General features: G+C 37.5%; 1 protein-coding gene across 1 annotated transcript; it reads right to left on the reverse strand.

Moving 5' to 3' along the window:
• Positions 1 to 212: 212 nt before the first annotated feature.
• Positions 213 to 1644, reverse strand: LOC149832804 (E3 ubiquitin-protein ligase CIP8-like). The gene has a single exon (XM_090014723.1). The coding sequence runs from the start codon at positions 1551 to 1553 to the stop codon at positions 450 to 452; it is 1104 nt and encodes a 367-aa protein (XP_089870849.1). The 5' UTR covers positions 1554 to 1644; the 3' UTR covers positions 213 to 449.
• Positions 1645 to 14839: the final 13195 nt, after the last annotated feature.

Consider the following 14839-nt stretch of genomic DNA (forward strand, 5'->3'; position numbering starts at 1 on the left):
AGCATCAAACACAACTTCATTTGTTGTAATAGCGTATGATAAACAAGACAACTACACCATGAGCTAACAATGTTTTCCTTTCTTCAAGTTAGCAAATCCCATGAACTGAACTCCTATAACGTACTCATTAACATACTTGAAAGGAGAAAAGAAATAACGAGAAGGGGTCACATAAGCTGGAAAGTTATTAGTATAAATGGATGAGAAAAAAAGGAGAATATTAAACATACCAAATACTTGTTTTTCTAAGTTCTCATGAAATTCATGAAACAAAAGGCAAAGAAAGGAAAAAGCATCAAAGGATAACAAATACATGAAACAGAATGGAACAAAAGAAGAAGACTAGAACAAAAATTTATATACAACATTGATCACAGTTATTACTAACGACAACAAACATCATACTCATCATCATCCATCACCATTACTAGCACCACCAATTTTATTCACTAACGCCCACTACTCAAAGACCCATCTTCCACAGAAGAACTCCCCACCCTCTTCCTATGCTCTTCATACTCCGGATCATCTGTAGGGAGCTCATACCTACAAACAGGGCAGGAATTCTTTGAATTCAACCAAGGAAGAATGCATTCTTCATGGTAGACATGGCTGCAGGGCAATGCTCTCCCCTTCTCACCCGCAGATGCCCCTTCTTTGCAGATGGCACACATATGATTCTCCCCATCCTTGCCCAAGACAACGGTTGGCAGGCCAAGAATTGCCAACCGCGAAGCCGGGGGCGCCCCTTTCCTCGAGCCACCATCGTTCTCAGCCAGATTTTGCAGCACCACTTCATACCCTGCTGCATCAACATAATCCTCCGGGTTCCCCACGTAACGTTCCCCGTCTCTCCCGGGGAACTCCACCCTCAATTCGATGCTGTTGTCCTCCAACCCTCTGAGGATCTCTTGCCAATCGATCATCCGGCCGCTGCCGGAGAACTGCAAGCTCCGATCTCTAATCCGAACCCTAACGACATCGCGGCTCCCGGTTCTCTGCCCCTCGTTCTCCGGCAACGCCTGCTCGTCGCCTTCTTCCTCCTCGTTGTCTTCTTCCTCGTCCCCCTCGAAGGTAGCTTCCTCCCACCCATCATCGAGTTCGATTCGCAGAAAATCGTCGTTTTCCGGTGGGTCAGCCGAATCCGATTCTACGATCCCATACCAAGGGAGTTCACCATCGCTGCCACGGCCGCCGCCACCAGCGGCGGCGGCGGCGGCAGGGGAATCGTCTCTTGGGCGTGTTGGGCTTTGTGGGTGGTGGCCAATCTGAGCCGCGTGGGCGAAGAGGCGGAGGATTTGCAGGAACTGGCGATTGAACGAGGGCTCCATGCGGTTGCTGCCGCCGTCACCGGCGACGGTGGCGGTGGCGGTGGCGGGGAGAGGGGGAGGGGCGCCAATGAACTCGACGAAGCCGTTCTTGCAGTCGCAACAGACGATGCCGGGTTGGTGGGGCTCGACGGCGACGCGCCTGTCGCACTGGTAGCACCAATGGAAGAGGAGGGCCTCCTCCTCCGCCGCCCTTGACGACGATGGTGGCACCGGCGACGCCATTCTCTCTCTCTCTCTCTGCGTCCGGGCGGGGGCAGCAAGGGAAGGGAGAGAAAAGGAGCGAGGGCGAGGGCGCAAACGCAAAGAGAGAGAGAAAGAGAGAGCTGTTCAGTCTTTATGAACGTGACTACACCCCCAAATTATTGTTGCGAGTCAATTCAGTTCAGCCATTCACTATTCTTTGTTTATTTCGGTTTATCTCTGATTCTGAACACGTTTGGAAGCGAAAAAACAGTAGAAAAAATGTAATTAGGAAAGAAAAAGTGAGAAAATTCTTGAAAGAAAAGTTTCTCTAAAAACTAAAGTTTTTGATAAGAAAAATGTCTCCGCCTAAGAGGGTAAAAAAAAAATCATATCAAAAGTTCATTTTTTTTTAGTTTGCATTAGAGCAAGCCCTCACTTTCAAAGCATTTCATTCTAGCTGCCACCCTGCTATCTGTCTCCAGATTATTTTTCACCAGCGAATCTCCATCTTCAGCTCTCTCTTTATCTTTCACCAGCTCTCTCTCACTCAAAGGGTGTTTGATCAATCCCTTTCTCCCTATCTTCCTAGCAGAGGGGGAGCTTTGCAGGAGCGGAGCCAAGAATCTGAACTAGGCTGGACACAAACTCTAGGACTGAAAACGAGATAAACAGCTTGCCATTTGGCTTGGCTTGGCTCGACTTAAAAATTGAACTCAACTAGCCAGGCTATTAGCTAGGGCATTTAGGTAAATGAGCAGAGCACGAACATAGCAAGCTTGAGTGGCTTGACTCAGTTTATATATTATATATTATATACATAAAATACATATAATATATGTTTTGTTCATTAAACATATATTTTATATTATCAAGCTTTTAAAAACACTTTAAATTAGAATACAAGTCAGCTTGTGATTGGCTTGCAAAGTGCAGGGGTGTAGCCTTAACTAGTCAAGCTAGAGCAGTCCAAGCTCAGCTCGTTTACCAGCCCCCAAAACCCTTCGTTGGGGACATTTTTGTGTAGAGAGAGAGAGTCGGGTGGGAGAGGGGGCACATAAAAGATCATGACTGCCCACCCCTGACCTGAACCCCCCTATTAGGCAGTTTTTTAGTAAGAGTGGGCACGTGGTCACCCTGACCTCAATGTGGCTTTGCCACCAGTGCTTCGAACCCTAATTTTCTTACTATACACATGGAGGCAAAAAAATTTAATTTGAAAAAGTTTTGGTATCAAAGCAATGTTTTTTTTTTCTTATGATATTTTTTCTTGCTTCTAAACTTTGTGTTTGTGTGAGATAGAGAGGGAGAGTAAGAAGGAATGGTCACAATTCTTCTACTTTGAGCCATGTGCATGTGCATGCGTGCACACATATATATAAAAATGAAAACCTACAAAATGGAAATGGTATTAAATAAAACATGCTAATGGATTTTCGGTGTTTTTTTCAAAATTCTGATCTCATAGCTGTGTTGAGCATTAATGATTTACTAGAAAATTGACACTTGAATCATGCATTTTTATAGAAAAAATGTTATTTAGAGCCTCAAAAAATTATAAAAATGGTAGACCACTCACTTTTGAAACTTTATAAAAACTTATCCATGCATCACAATCAAATGCTTCAAAAAATGATTCCTATAAAAACAAACATATAGATCACGTGTATAGTTAGAATTTAAAAAAAAAATACAAAAATCCAATCACATGTTTCACTAAGTATCGTGCTCATTTTGTAAGTTTTCATTTACCAATATATATATATATATAGAGAGAGAGAGAGAGGGAGAGAGAGTTAATATTTAATGATATTGTAGGCACAAAACTATTGAGTACAAATCACCTTCTTTTTACTTTTTTTTAGATTTTTTTTTAATCAGACCTTATGAATATCATCTACAAGATTTGTGCAGTAGAAAATGAGTTTTGAATCATGTGATCGCATATAAGCAAATTTTTTAAGAATTTCAAAAAACAAAAGCTCACAATGCACTAAAATTTCATGACTCAAAAACTCATATTATGAGACTGAAATAACATAATTCAAAGTCCAGTCCTTAGAGAACAAACCTTGTTCAACGCATATATATATATATATATATATATATATATATATATATATATATATATAGATATATATGTGGGGGGGGGGGTGTGGGTGTGTGTGTGATACAAGATCCATGGTAAATAAGGCACAATGATAAATAAACTATTTTGTCGAATTTCCTATGTTTTTTACGACATTCTGACCGTACATATATAATCTATATAGTTTTTTTTATAGGAATTAGTTCTTAGGGGATTTGATTCTAATTCATGGATAGGTTTTTATAAGGCTTCAAAAATCAATGGCGTATAATTTTCATAAATTTTTTAGGCTCTAAATACCATTTTTTCCATCCAAAATGCATGATCCAAGTGTCAATTTCTAGTAAATTGATCATGTTGAACACATCCGTATGGTTAGAATTTCCAAAAAAAACACCAAAAAATCTGATAAAATGTTTAATTTAGCATTGTGCCATATTTAGCATGGATTCTATATATATATATATATATATATATATATATATATATATATATATATATATATATATATTCTTCCAAAATCGGTTTCTGAACCAAAATTATATTCAAAGTGTTTCATAAAATTGACCAATTTAGAATTGAATAGACTCATTTTAAATAGACTTTTTAAGTTTTTGGTTTTTCAAACCATAAAAAAATACAAAAAAAAAGTAAATGATGACTTATAGGGTCCAATCAAATTCTAAAATATGCATCTAATGCATAAACAGTCAAATAGCCAATAAATATCATAATTATCATAAAAACTAGAAAATAAAAAAAATGATTCACCCAATTTTCAAGGAAATTATCAAACTGATTTTATTTGAATTAGCCAAATTGACTTGATTCTGAAAGCATATATATATATATATATATATATATAGAGAGAGAGAGAGAGAGAGAGAGATCATGTTAACAACAGTAAGGAGAGGAAGAGAAGAAGAAAAATCATGTTAAATGACAAGAATGAATAGGTCTCGACTCCTTTGGGCATCTTCCATTTTTGGTGGATATATGGCTATGAAAGGATATCTTGTCCCTGCCGCCTTATTGGATATGCTAGGTGAGAATTTTAGGTAACTAAAATTTCTTGTGAAAAAACTTATTCTTGTAGGGCACATGGTTGAGAACCAAAAGACTGTTAAAAGTTCCATAAATTTCTCAAAAGCTTATCCAAACATCCCTAAACCTCCCTACATGTATCACTTTTGTGAGTGAGAGAGAGAGAGAGAGGTTGCCTTTTCTTTCCCCCAAGTGTTTGTTTCTTCTGTTTGTCCCTTCTTGGCTCTTGAATAATTGGTGACCCATTCTAACTTCTAAGGGCCTTGAAATGTTTGCAACGAACGTATTAATTCCATCTTTCCCATTTGGACGATGACCTAATTAAAAGTCTGTGCACTACTAATCAAGAGGGTGGTAGTTGAAAATAAGCAAATTAGATTACAGAACCAACCAACTCAAGGAAAAGAAAAAAGTTTTCCTGAATTAAAGCAAACCACAATCAATTTGTATCTGAGTGTCGCCCTTGTCACAGATCTCGTTATTAAGAATCTCTAGATCTAAGAAAAAAATTTGCTTTTGTTAAAAAGTATCTCAGAAGATATTGGTACAGGTAAGTTTTAAAATATAAAACACAGAAATATTAAACATTAAAGATTGTTAATATTGTATAATAATGCAAAAACCTCATGAAATTCTATCTGTAGGCTGTGTTTTGAAAATATAATCCTCTTAGTATTCCATTGGTTTATAAACTCGTAGGGTATGCCAGTGTTGTCACTATCGGTATCGGCCCTGAATCGTTGGGCTGCCGATTCAGCTATATCCGACCAGTACCGATACTCATCTGAATCGTTCTGTATCTGCCCAAAAATAATAAAAAATTAGTATGTGTCAATCATTAGGTGACATGTTAAAACCATTAAAATAATTTAAAAAATAACATTTAAAATTACTTTTTGATATTTTTACATTTATTAAAAATTATCCGAATCGGCCCTGCTGCGTATCGAAATTCTTCCAATACGATGTGTATAAGCACCGATACTGATATTGGGGTAGGCATGACTCATGAAAGCGAATCAAGCTGAAGGGGCGTCACAAGTTGGAAATCCACAAGTATTTTTGTCCATGCTGTGCTGCAAGGCTCAAACTGGGTACACATTACTCACTAGTGAGCTCAAGTGATTGGGGTGGTTTTCATCTTTTCGCTAGTTATCCAATGAAAAAATACAATATTTTTCCAAAATACTGCTGATATTCATATGGGTAGCTTGACTGCAAAGAAAAAAAACAACTCTAAACACCACCATAGTGACAAAAAGTTAAAAACGGCAAAAATATCGACAGTCAAAAACTTTCGAGACTTTGATTTTTTTTAAAATCTTGCATTTTTTGGCAAAATCTCAGCAATAAAAATAAATTAAAATATAAAAATTATTTTTATAAGAAAATATAAATATAAAATATCTAAAAATAAAAACCACATGGTTTTTTTCATGATAAATAGCTGTTAAAAACATAAATATCACGTCTAAATGACGATATTTATGTTTTGATGAAAAATCATAATATTTTGAAAATATCTCGAAAATTTAACATTTTTAACTTTCAGGTAAATTCTCACGAGAATTTTCATAAATCTCACAACATTTGTCACTATGGATACCACACACTCCAACTAGAGCAGGTTCAATGATCAGGACTGGACACATATAAAGTGTTTTGGCATGGTGTGCCCCTTATTATAAAGTGTTCACGGTTCGCCCAATCACCTACCCCAAGTCCCCAACGGGGGCTCCCCCGTGTGGTTAGTAGGAGCTGTATGTGCACGTCTCCTTGTGGTGGGACATTGCAGGTTCAAAACCCAATGGTACATTGAATAATAACTGGTGGGGTCGGACTAACACCAGTTTGCCTTTCAAAACGAAAAAAAAAAGTCTCCGCTCCAACCAAAGGAGGGTTGGAATGGGCAACTCAAGAACTATCCCATTTTAAGGATGGCAGTGGAAAGGGGGAAAAAGGGGCTCCGCCCCCGCCTTGTCTCGTTTGGACCGGAGATAGAGAACATGAAACGGGGATGGAGGTGAGGATGAAGGTTAAAATCAAAACCCGTGTGAGGATGGACTTACGCTTTTCCCTGCCCCATCCCTGATCTCCGTTAGTAAAATAACTAAAATATATTTAGGGATGACAGTGGACTAGGGAGAAATGGGGTCCCGTCCCACCTAACTCCGTTTGGATTGGAGATAAAAGACATGAAACAGGGATGAAGGCCGGGATGGAGGTTAAAATCAAAACCTGTGCAGGGATGAAGCCCTAGATGGAGGGCAGAATTTTGAGACGGGGAGGGGGTGGAGACCTTATCCCCCACTTCCACCCCAGTCCACTGCCATCCCTATCCCACTTTAGAGAAAATTCAGCACAACCCATTTATTGCAAGCACAACCGAGTTAAAAGCCAAAATGATTAGAAGAGCTTAGCGATCAAGAAGAAAGTTACCATAGCAACAAGCGGGTGCAAGCCAGTGTTTAAGAAATGAATGTGTGGATGATATGTAAAGGTTTAGGAATCATAAGACAAAACTAATAAGAAACAACTTAAGAAAGAGTAGAAAATGACATAAAAGTATAATTAAAACCTGTATTTTTTATTCAAAAAAAACATCAAAGAACCTTATTTTCATACCAAAAGAAGCAAGCCTTTCATTTTTTGGAAGGGGGGATTCTCCTAAACATGAAAGAAATATATAGTTTCATATTTTTGAAGCAAGCTTGGTGGTTTTAAAAAAACTTAGTTGGAACGGGACGGACAGTCAGGGTTCGATTCCCATGGGCGTTATTCCCCTTGTATAAGCCGAAGCCCGGTGGCTCCCTGGGGTCAAGATTGGGTTTACACCCCTCTGAGGTGGTTTTCCAGTTCTTATATGAAAAAAAAAAAAAAACTATGATACATCATCCCAAAGCAGCCAATGTTCTAATAAACTGACCCTTTATTAAACGAATTGATTCCAACAACAGCACCAAATTCTCAAATCATTCAACACATGCTCATTGTTTAAAGCAGCCTCATACATTATTGGTATGAACAGTGGAAGAGGTAGACTGTGAGGAATCTCAAAAAGGTGCATAGGACGACTTCCGCGGGACCTACATAGGCATGGGGTCGGTCCAGCAGGCCGATACTGGGCCCAACTATGTTCCCTAATGAGCTAAACACAAACGTTCACGAGCAGCTAGGGATGATTCTCTCTCTGCAAACTACAGACTGCAATTTTTAAAACTTGGCATCATATATTTCAAGGGGATTTCATAGATCCATTAAACTTTGTGTGTTGCTTGGCTTGACAAGACCAGCCCAATACCCAGATGAGGCAGCCAAAGACACTCCTTCAAATTCCAACATTGTTGTATATTATATTTCTTGGCCTCTTACATTTTGTAAATATTTTTCATTTTCATTTTTCTTGTGGTTATAAAAAAGAATGAAGTTTAATCTAATGAATTGATTTTGATTGGTTTTCATTAATCTGATAAACAGTTTTGTTTGCTAAATATAATGAAAACTTTTTTTTTTAATAGGCTAGTTGATAATAACCCTTGTAGGGTACCGAATAGGGTATGTCTGGGCTCAACTCGTTTACCAGTGAATTGAGCTTGTGATTTGGCTCGTAATCATATTTAGTCGAGCACAAGTTGAGCTCAGCTTCTCCTTGAACGAGATAAGCCAAACACGAGATGACTTGTGCAAAAATATCTCATCTTTTATATATAATTCTCACCTGAGTCAAGCATTCTGTGTTCAAGCTTGATTCTTTTAAGCAGAACGAGTTGCTAATTATATATATAGGAAAACTGAAATATGTTTACCAAGTAGATATGTTTGCCGGTATGAATCAAGATTTTCATAGTTTGTTTTGCAAATCTAACCCTGCAGAAGCATTCGGCGTGGTCCATTTGCTAGGAATCGACTGTTGGATCATCGTAAACAATACAAATACAATTTTTTATGCTTGAATATCTATGAAGATTCTAAGCCATTGATTTTCAACACTTAAAAGATCCTACTTATACATCATAATTGGATTATCCAAGAGTCTGTTTCTATAAAACCAAGTGTCTAGATCACATCAATAAGGTAAATTTTTTGAAAAAAAATTAAAACAAAACTATGAAAATCTTTGTTCATACCAGTTAACATATTTGGTTAGTAAACATATTTCAGTTACCTTTTATATATATATATATATATATATATATATATAAGCTCACGTGAGTCTATGTTCAAGCTTTGATTCATTTAAGCCGAACGAGTTGCTCATGGCCCGGCTTACCAGCTATACCAACTGATCGTGAACAAGTAACGAATAGCACCAGTTGATTCATGGGCTGCTCGGTTTGTTTACCAGCCCTAGTCATTCCAACACAAAACCTTCTTTCAGTCATCTCAATTAACCCAAATTCAGTAACTTGGTAATGAAATTTCTTGGGATAAAAGATACAGCTTGGGAAATGTGGGTATTGTGTCCACCTTGTTCTATCACAAGTACAACTAGTATGCGTTTCATCATGCACATGGACAGTGTCACATAAATGGAAGGTGGTGGGATTGTCAAAATTTAATTATTAGAGTAAGAAGAAAGGCAAAGTTAACTAGTGAGAAGAGTGACCCCAGCCCCAAAGTAGCCTAGAAGGCTAGCATTCCGAGGCCATTTGGTGGACTTATTAGGCCCATCAAGTTGTCAAGGAAGGTGCTGCTGAATTGCATGGTGAGTAGGGATAGGATTTTAGTTCAGGGCTTTTTGGCAATCACAATATCACAAGTAGGGATGCACAACCAACCGAGCTAGCTCGGGCTTGACTAGTTTAAGCTCACTTCAAACTCGTTCAAAAAAATAAATGAACCAAGCTTCAACAAATTAAGGTTTAGGCTCAGTACACATAAACTAATGGAGTTTGAACTGGCAGTCCAACTCGATAAGCTCAGTAAGTTTGATTGAGCTGGACTCACATAGTTGTATAAAGAAATTAAATTTTATATATGTATCATTTGTTCATAATGTGGACTCACGTAGTTGCTGGTCACTTTTAGAAGTAGCGTGGGTTCAAATCCCACCACTTTCTTCTCTTTCAAAAAGTGTTTTACACAATTGTCAATACCTTTAAAAACTTTTTAAAATTAAAGGAGTTCAGCTCGAACCGAGCCAAGCTTTGCTCGAGCTGATGATCCCAAGCAAAGGTTGTTCAAGCTTGGCTCGAGTTCTTTTCGAGTCGAGCCAGCCCAAGCTTGACTCAAACCCGGCTCGTGTGCATCCCTAATCGCAAGCCGCCATTAAGGGGATATTTTTTGTTGGATGATGGAGAAAGAAACGAGGAAAGGAGAATTCATGTGGGGAAAGGTAGGGATGTCAATGAATTGGATTTTATCGAATATCTCGGTACTGTTTAGTTGCATTTGGTACGTCAAAATTATATTTGATTACAATGGGATGTGAATATGGTTTTGATTTTTCCCCATTGAATCCAATAAATGTCTGAATTTAACGGATACTTAAATCCCATCATATGTAAAAAAAAAAAAAGAATATGATATGAACTTTTCACCATTTAAATTCGTTTATCTAACATCCTTTTAGTCAAATATGGTGTCATTACTCCCACGATATTTATTTTTGAAGGCAAGCTAGGGTTAGGCTGACCCCTACCAGCTCATTAATTGATTTGTATAGAAAATTCACCCTTCTATCAATGGGTGATCTTTCCAAGTATTGTTCATTCCACCTCCAGCTAACTTTGTTAGAATTTTCACCAAAAAATATGATTTACAGTAGTTGTAGCTAATGTTAACCCTATCAAAACTGTAAAAAAATGTCTAACTCCATATAAAAACTTTGTCTGCGGGCCTGCCTCCTTTCCGGCCCACTAACATTAATTCCAAGCCATAATCGTCATGGATAGGGATTGGACAGGGTTGACCATACCGTCCCCCCCGTCAGATTTATCTTTCACTTGCACACTTCGGTTTCATAGTCCCTCTGCTTCATCTACTGCATGCGATCTACTCGAGTTCTCTTGCCAATTCACCATAGTTTTTTTTTTTTAATAATTGGCTTGAAGCCTTTAAAAACACTTTTATTTTCTTCCTGGACCATGTTTTTTATTTTTGTTATTCCTTATAAAAGGTTGGGAGGGACTGAGTCTCGGGTCCGGATCCAGATCAAGATCCCCTGCTACCCGACTCATGGTGGGCGGGTAGCTGAATCCTGGGGGCAGTTGGTGGAGCTGACTTGGTTGCTTTGGGATTCTTTCAAGGTCTACTTTGTTCGAGATCTCCGTGGATGTCCTGTCCGATCGGCCATTAATCTCTTCTCCTGCCACCCCTGGGATCTGTCCGCTTTTTGGGCATGGACGCCACTGCTGCTTGCATGAGTTGTGTTTTCTCCATGGGTTGCTGCCATACTCAACCCAGGGTGCTAACCGCGCTCCTTTCCTCTCTCCTTCATTCCTTCATAACACCACGTTTTCCCATGAGTGGTCTATCACCGATCCAGCAGAGTTTCCTTATGTCGACGCTTCAATTCCTTCCATCTCATTATTCTCTTGCTTCTCTCTGTCCGGTGGTGACCATGTTATGGTTGATATTTATGCTCCAGCAAGAAAGAGAGTGTTCTCATTAAATCTGACTGGCTGAATGTGATCGAAATTCTTCGTTTAGTAAATAGTAGCACTTTAATCGAAAAATGATTGTATTGTATCATAACAAAATGATGTGCTTTTCTTAAAAATCATACAATTTGCTAAAATCCTCCCAATGACCAAAATCATAAATAGTCAATTTTGTTATGACTTTTTTTTACCCTTTGCCTGTACGAAACCCACGAAGTTCTTGCGATATAACGTTTCGCTTGTCGGGTATAGCAAACTCTCACTTAAAAAAAAGCCTGCACTTTTTTTTTTTTTGAAGACCTCAAGAAGCACAAATACCTTAATAAAATCATATATTTTATACCAAAGTTGTGAGAAATGGTGTGAACCTTCTTTCTTCTTTTTTTTAACCCTCAAATATATGTTCGCATATATTTTTTTGCAGTTTTGTGAACCTCCTTATGATCATAACTTTGCAAATACCTTAGTAAAATTGCATATATTTATACATATGTCGATAAAGATCATGCAAGCCTCATTTCTACTTTTTTAACTACATATCTAAATGTGTGATATTATTTCATATTTATGGTTTTTCTACTAAAATAAATATGACTCTTCGAGGGTATAAAAAGTGATTGCTTGTACTTTAAGGCTATTTTCGCATATTCTAGGGTTTATTTATGGTCCCCTTGATCTTCTACAAAAAAAAAATCATCAACTTTTCAAGCAACTATTTTTGGCTACTTTTTTCGATTATTCATCGACATCACTTCATCATTGAGGTTTTTAGATTCATCAACGATGAGTTTTTCAATAAGCATAGTATTTTCGATAAGTTTTTTGGTAACTCTTTTGTTTAAGTTGTTGCATCTTCTCTTTTTAAACTCTCTTTATCCTTTATACAGAAAAAATATAAGAAACTATAGCAATATTAATTTACCTTCCTAAACATTGAGTTTTATTGACACAGTTGAATAGTGGTTTAATGGCATGAACCTCTTGCCTATATAGTGAGACAACAAGTCAACCACACCTTGGTAATGGCTATGAGCACTTTCACCTTCTAAATCCTAAAATCATTGCAAACTTTTTTCTTAATTGATACAAATCTTTTAAATCCTAAAAATGTTTGGTTTTTCTTTATACTTTTAATTATGCTTTTTAGTTTAGCTTTTTTGTACTACATACAAACATTGTTTGATGGCTATGAGCACTTTCATCTTCTAAATCTTAGAGGCTTAAGGCTCATGTTTATAGTTTAGTTCACTATTTAATTTTGTTTTTAAGTTGTTTTGTATGCAATGGTGTTGTTGCTATTGTAGTAATAACAGATATGATCTGATATCTTTGCAAAGAAAATCCTGAATGAGCCAATTTTAGAAAAAATGTTCGAAGAAGAAGTCCCTTCTGAAGATGTAAAAGTCATCTTCGAGAAAGATGTGAGAATTGAAAGGTCCGATCCTAATACTGAAAACTCAATCAAGATATGTGACAATGAGCTTTTAGGAATTGAAAATTTAGAAGCTTAAAATGAAATTTATTTTGTTGAATTGTTAGAAAATTTTGAGACTCAATTTAGTCTTGAATGTGAGTCGAACACATTGGGACGGGCAAACATAAAAGCCCCAAAAATTTTTGGGGACCATCAGGGTTTTGTTGATAATCTTGCTTTTGTATCATTGTTGAGTTTGCATAATTTAACACAATATGGCGATTGAGAAGTCAGTGTCTGAAAGTCCAACACCCACATTGTGTGCTAGTGTAAGAGCACAACAAGAAGTGTCAGAGAAGAAAAACAACATACTACGCCATTCTATCTATTATGATGTACGTAATCAGCTTGACACGTGGATAGAGAGAGAGCCAGTTTCATGGCCAAATATTAGTTGTATGATACTTACCATAAAAAATGTAAGCTCAGTTACGAGCCACCCCCAATGAGCAATGCAAAATACCTGAAATGTTTGTCAAATTGCAGTTAACAACTCTTGAAAGACGCAAAACTAAAACAAAATATGCAAAAAAAAATGAAGAGTTTGCAAAAAAAGATGACAAAATGTTTGTCAAAAGGTTAGCAACACCACATGCAGCGGTGTCAACTGGTTGAGTTTGGTTCATGGCAGAGCCACATTGAGGCCAGGGTGACGTGGCCATAATATCCCTTTGATATATGAGGGGGTTAAGGTCATGGTGAGTAGTGCCCATCCTAACCCAATAAAAGTCGGGTCAGGTGTGCAGTGCCCACCCTGCCCTGATTGGCCACCCAATGAGAGATTCGGTGAGGCTGGGCACCACCCGACCTGACTTCGTTTTGTGCCAGAATAATGAGTGAGAGTGGGAGGGTTTTGATTTAATTTTTTTTTTGTAATACATACATGTTTAGGTATACTTTTTAAGGTTTTTGTATTTTATTAATTACTATTAGGCATGAATTCATGAATAATGAATGCTTAATTTTTAGTAGAATATTAGGAGCTTTATTTTTTTATCAATTAGCATAAATAAAAAATTACGTTGTTTATAGGAATTAGGGTTTTGATTTGATTTTTATAAATTTTCATGAATATTTAATTATGGTTTTAGGGTTTTTATGTGTTTTTCTTTTTCAATTAGCATTAAACATGAATCCATAAATAATAAATGTTTGCTTTTGGTTAGAAAGTTAAAGATTTCATTTTTTATCAATTAGCATAGATGAGACCCCATGATTTTTATCGATTGCTAATTTTTTTAATGAATCAGCAAATGAATCAATTGTGAATTATTTTCTAAATATGAAAAGTCATTGTTGTCAATTGTAAAAAGTACACTTTAGATAACTATTTGTTTTTTTTTTACATATTATTAGTATAGTTTATTAATAAATTGTTTTTACTGTATATTAGTGCCTCTTTCCTACAGGCAGTGAAACAAACGCCACCATAGGATCCCATGGTGCAGGAGGGCAGATCAGGTATAATCACATTGCACACAAAATGTGTGACTCTGCTGCACCTGGCCACCCTCCATCTTTAGGATACGGCCTATCAGCTGTGGCGCCCAACAGCAGATGGAGGGTGGACAGGTACAGCGACACACATTTTGCATGCAATGTGATTGCACCTGATCCCTGTTCATGGTGCAGGCCCACAGCTTTTCACACAAAATGAGACATTTCCCGAGAAAGTCGTGTCACACCCTCCCCCCAGGGAAAGCAGTTTCTCAGGGAACCAAGAATTCATTTTAAAGAGGTGTGAATTTTTTGCCAGATATGTGAGAGGGCCCGGCCAAATAATGATGAAAAAAAAAAACGTGGAGATGCAGAAATGGAGGGAATCAAGTAATTGTTGTCACCAGTCAAGTGGAGAATTTTGGCAGAACAGATAAAGTGATATGCCAAAACATGTTCTGTCCGTATTTTGGCATAATCACCGTCCATCACGACAATCACGGTAACATTGATGACGTCATGAGCGTGTTATGGTGGGACCAGCTGTTCGAACGTCGAATGACCGGTAAGGATGCCAGCAGACGGACCAAAATTAAAAAGAAACCAGATTTGGCATATCACCTGATCCGCTCTCTTATCAACCCTCGGGCATTGTGTAAATCGCAAAATTTGTGATTTGGAG

This window comes from Nuphar pumila, chromosome 7 (assembly GCF_984573655.1).
Source record: "Nuphar pumila chromosome 7, dmNupPumi1.hap1.1, whole genome shotgun sequence".
NCBI lineage: Eukaryota > Viridiplantae > Streptophyta > Magnoliopsida > Nymphaeales > Nymphaeaceae > Nuphar > Nuphar pumila.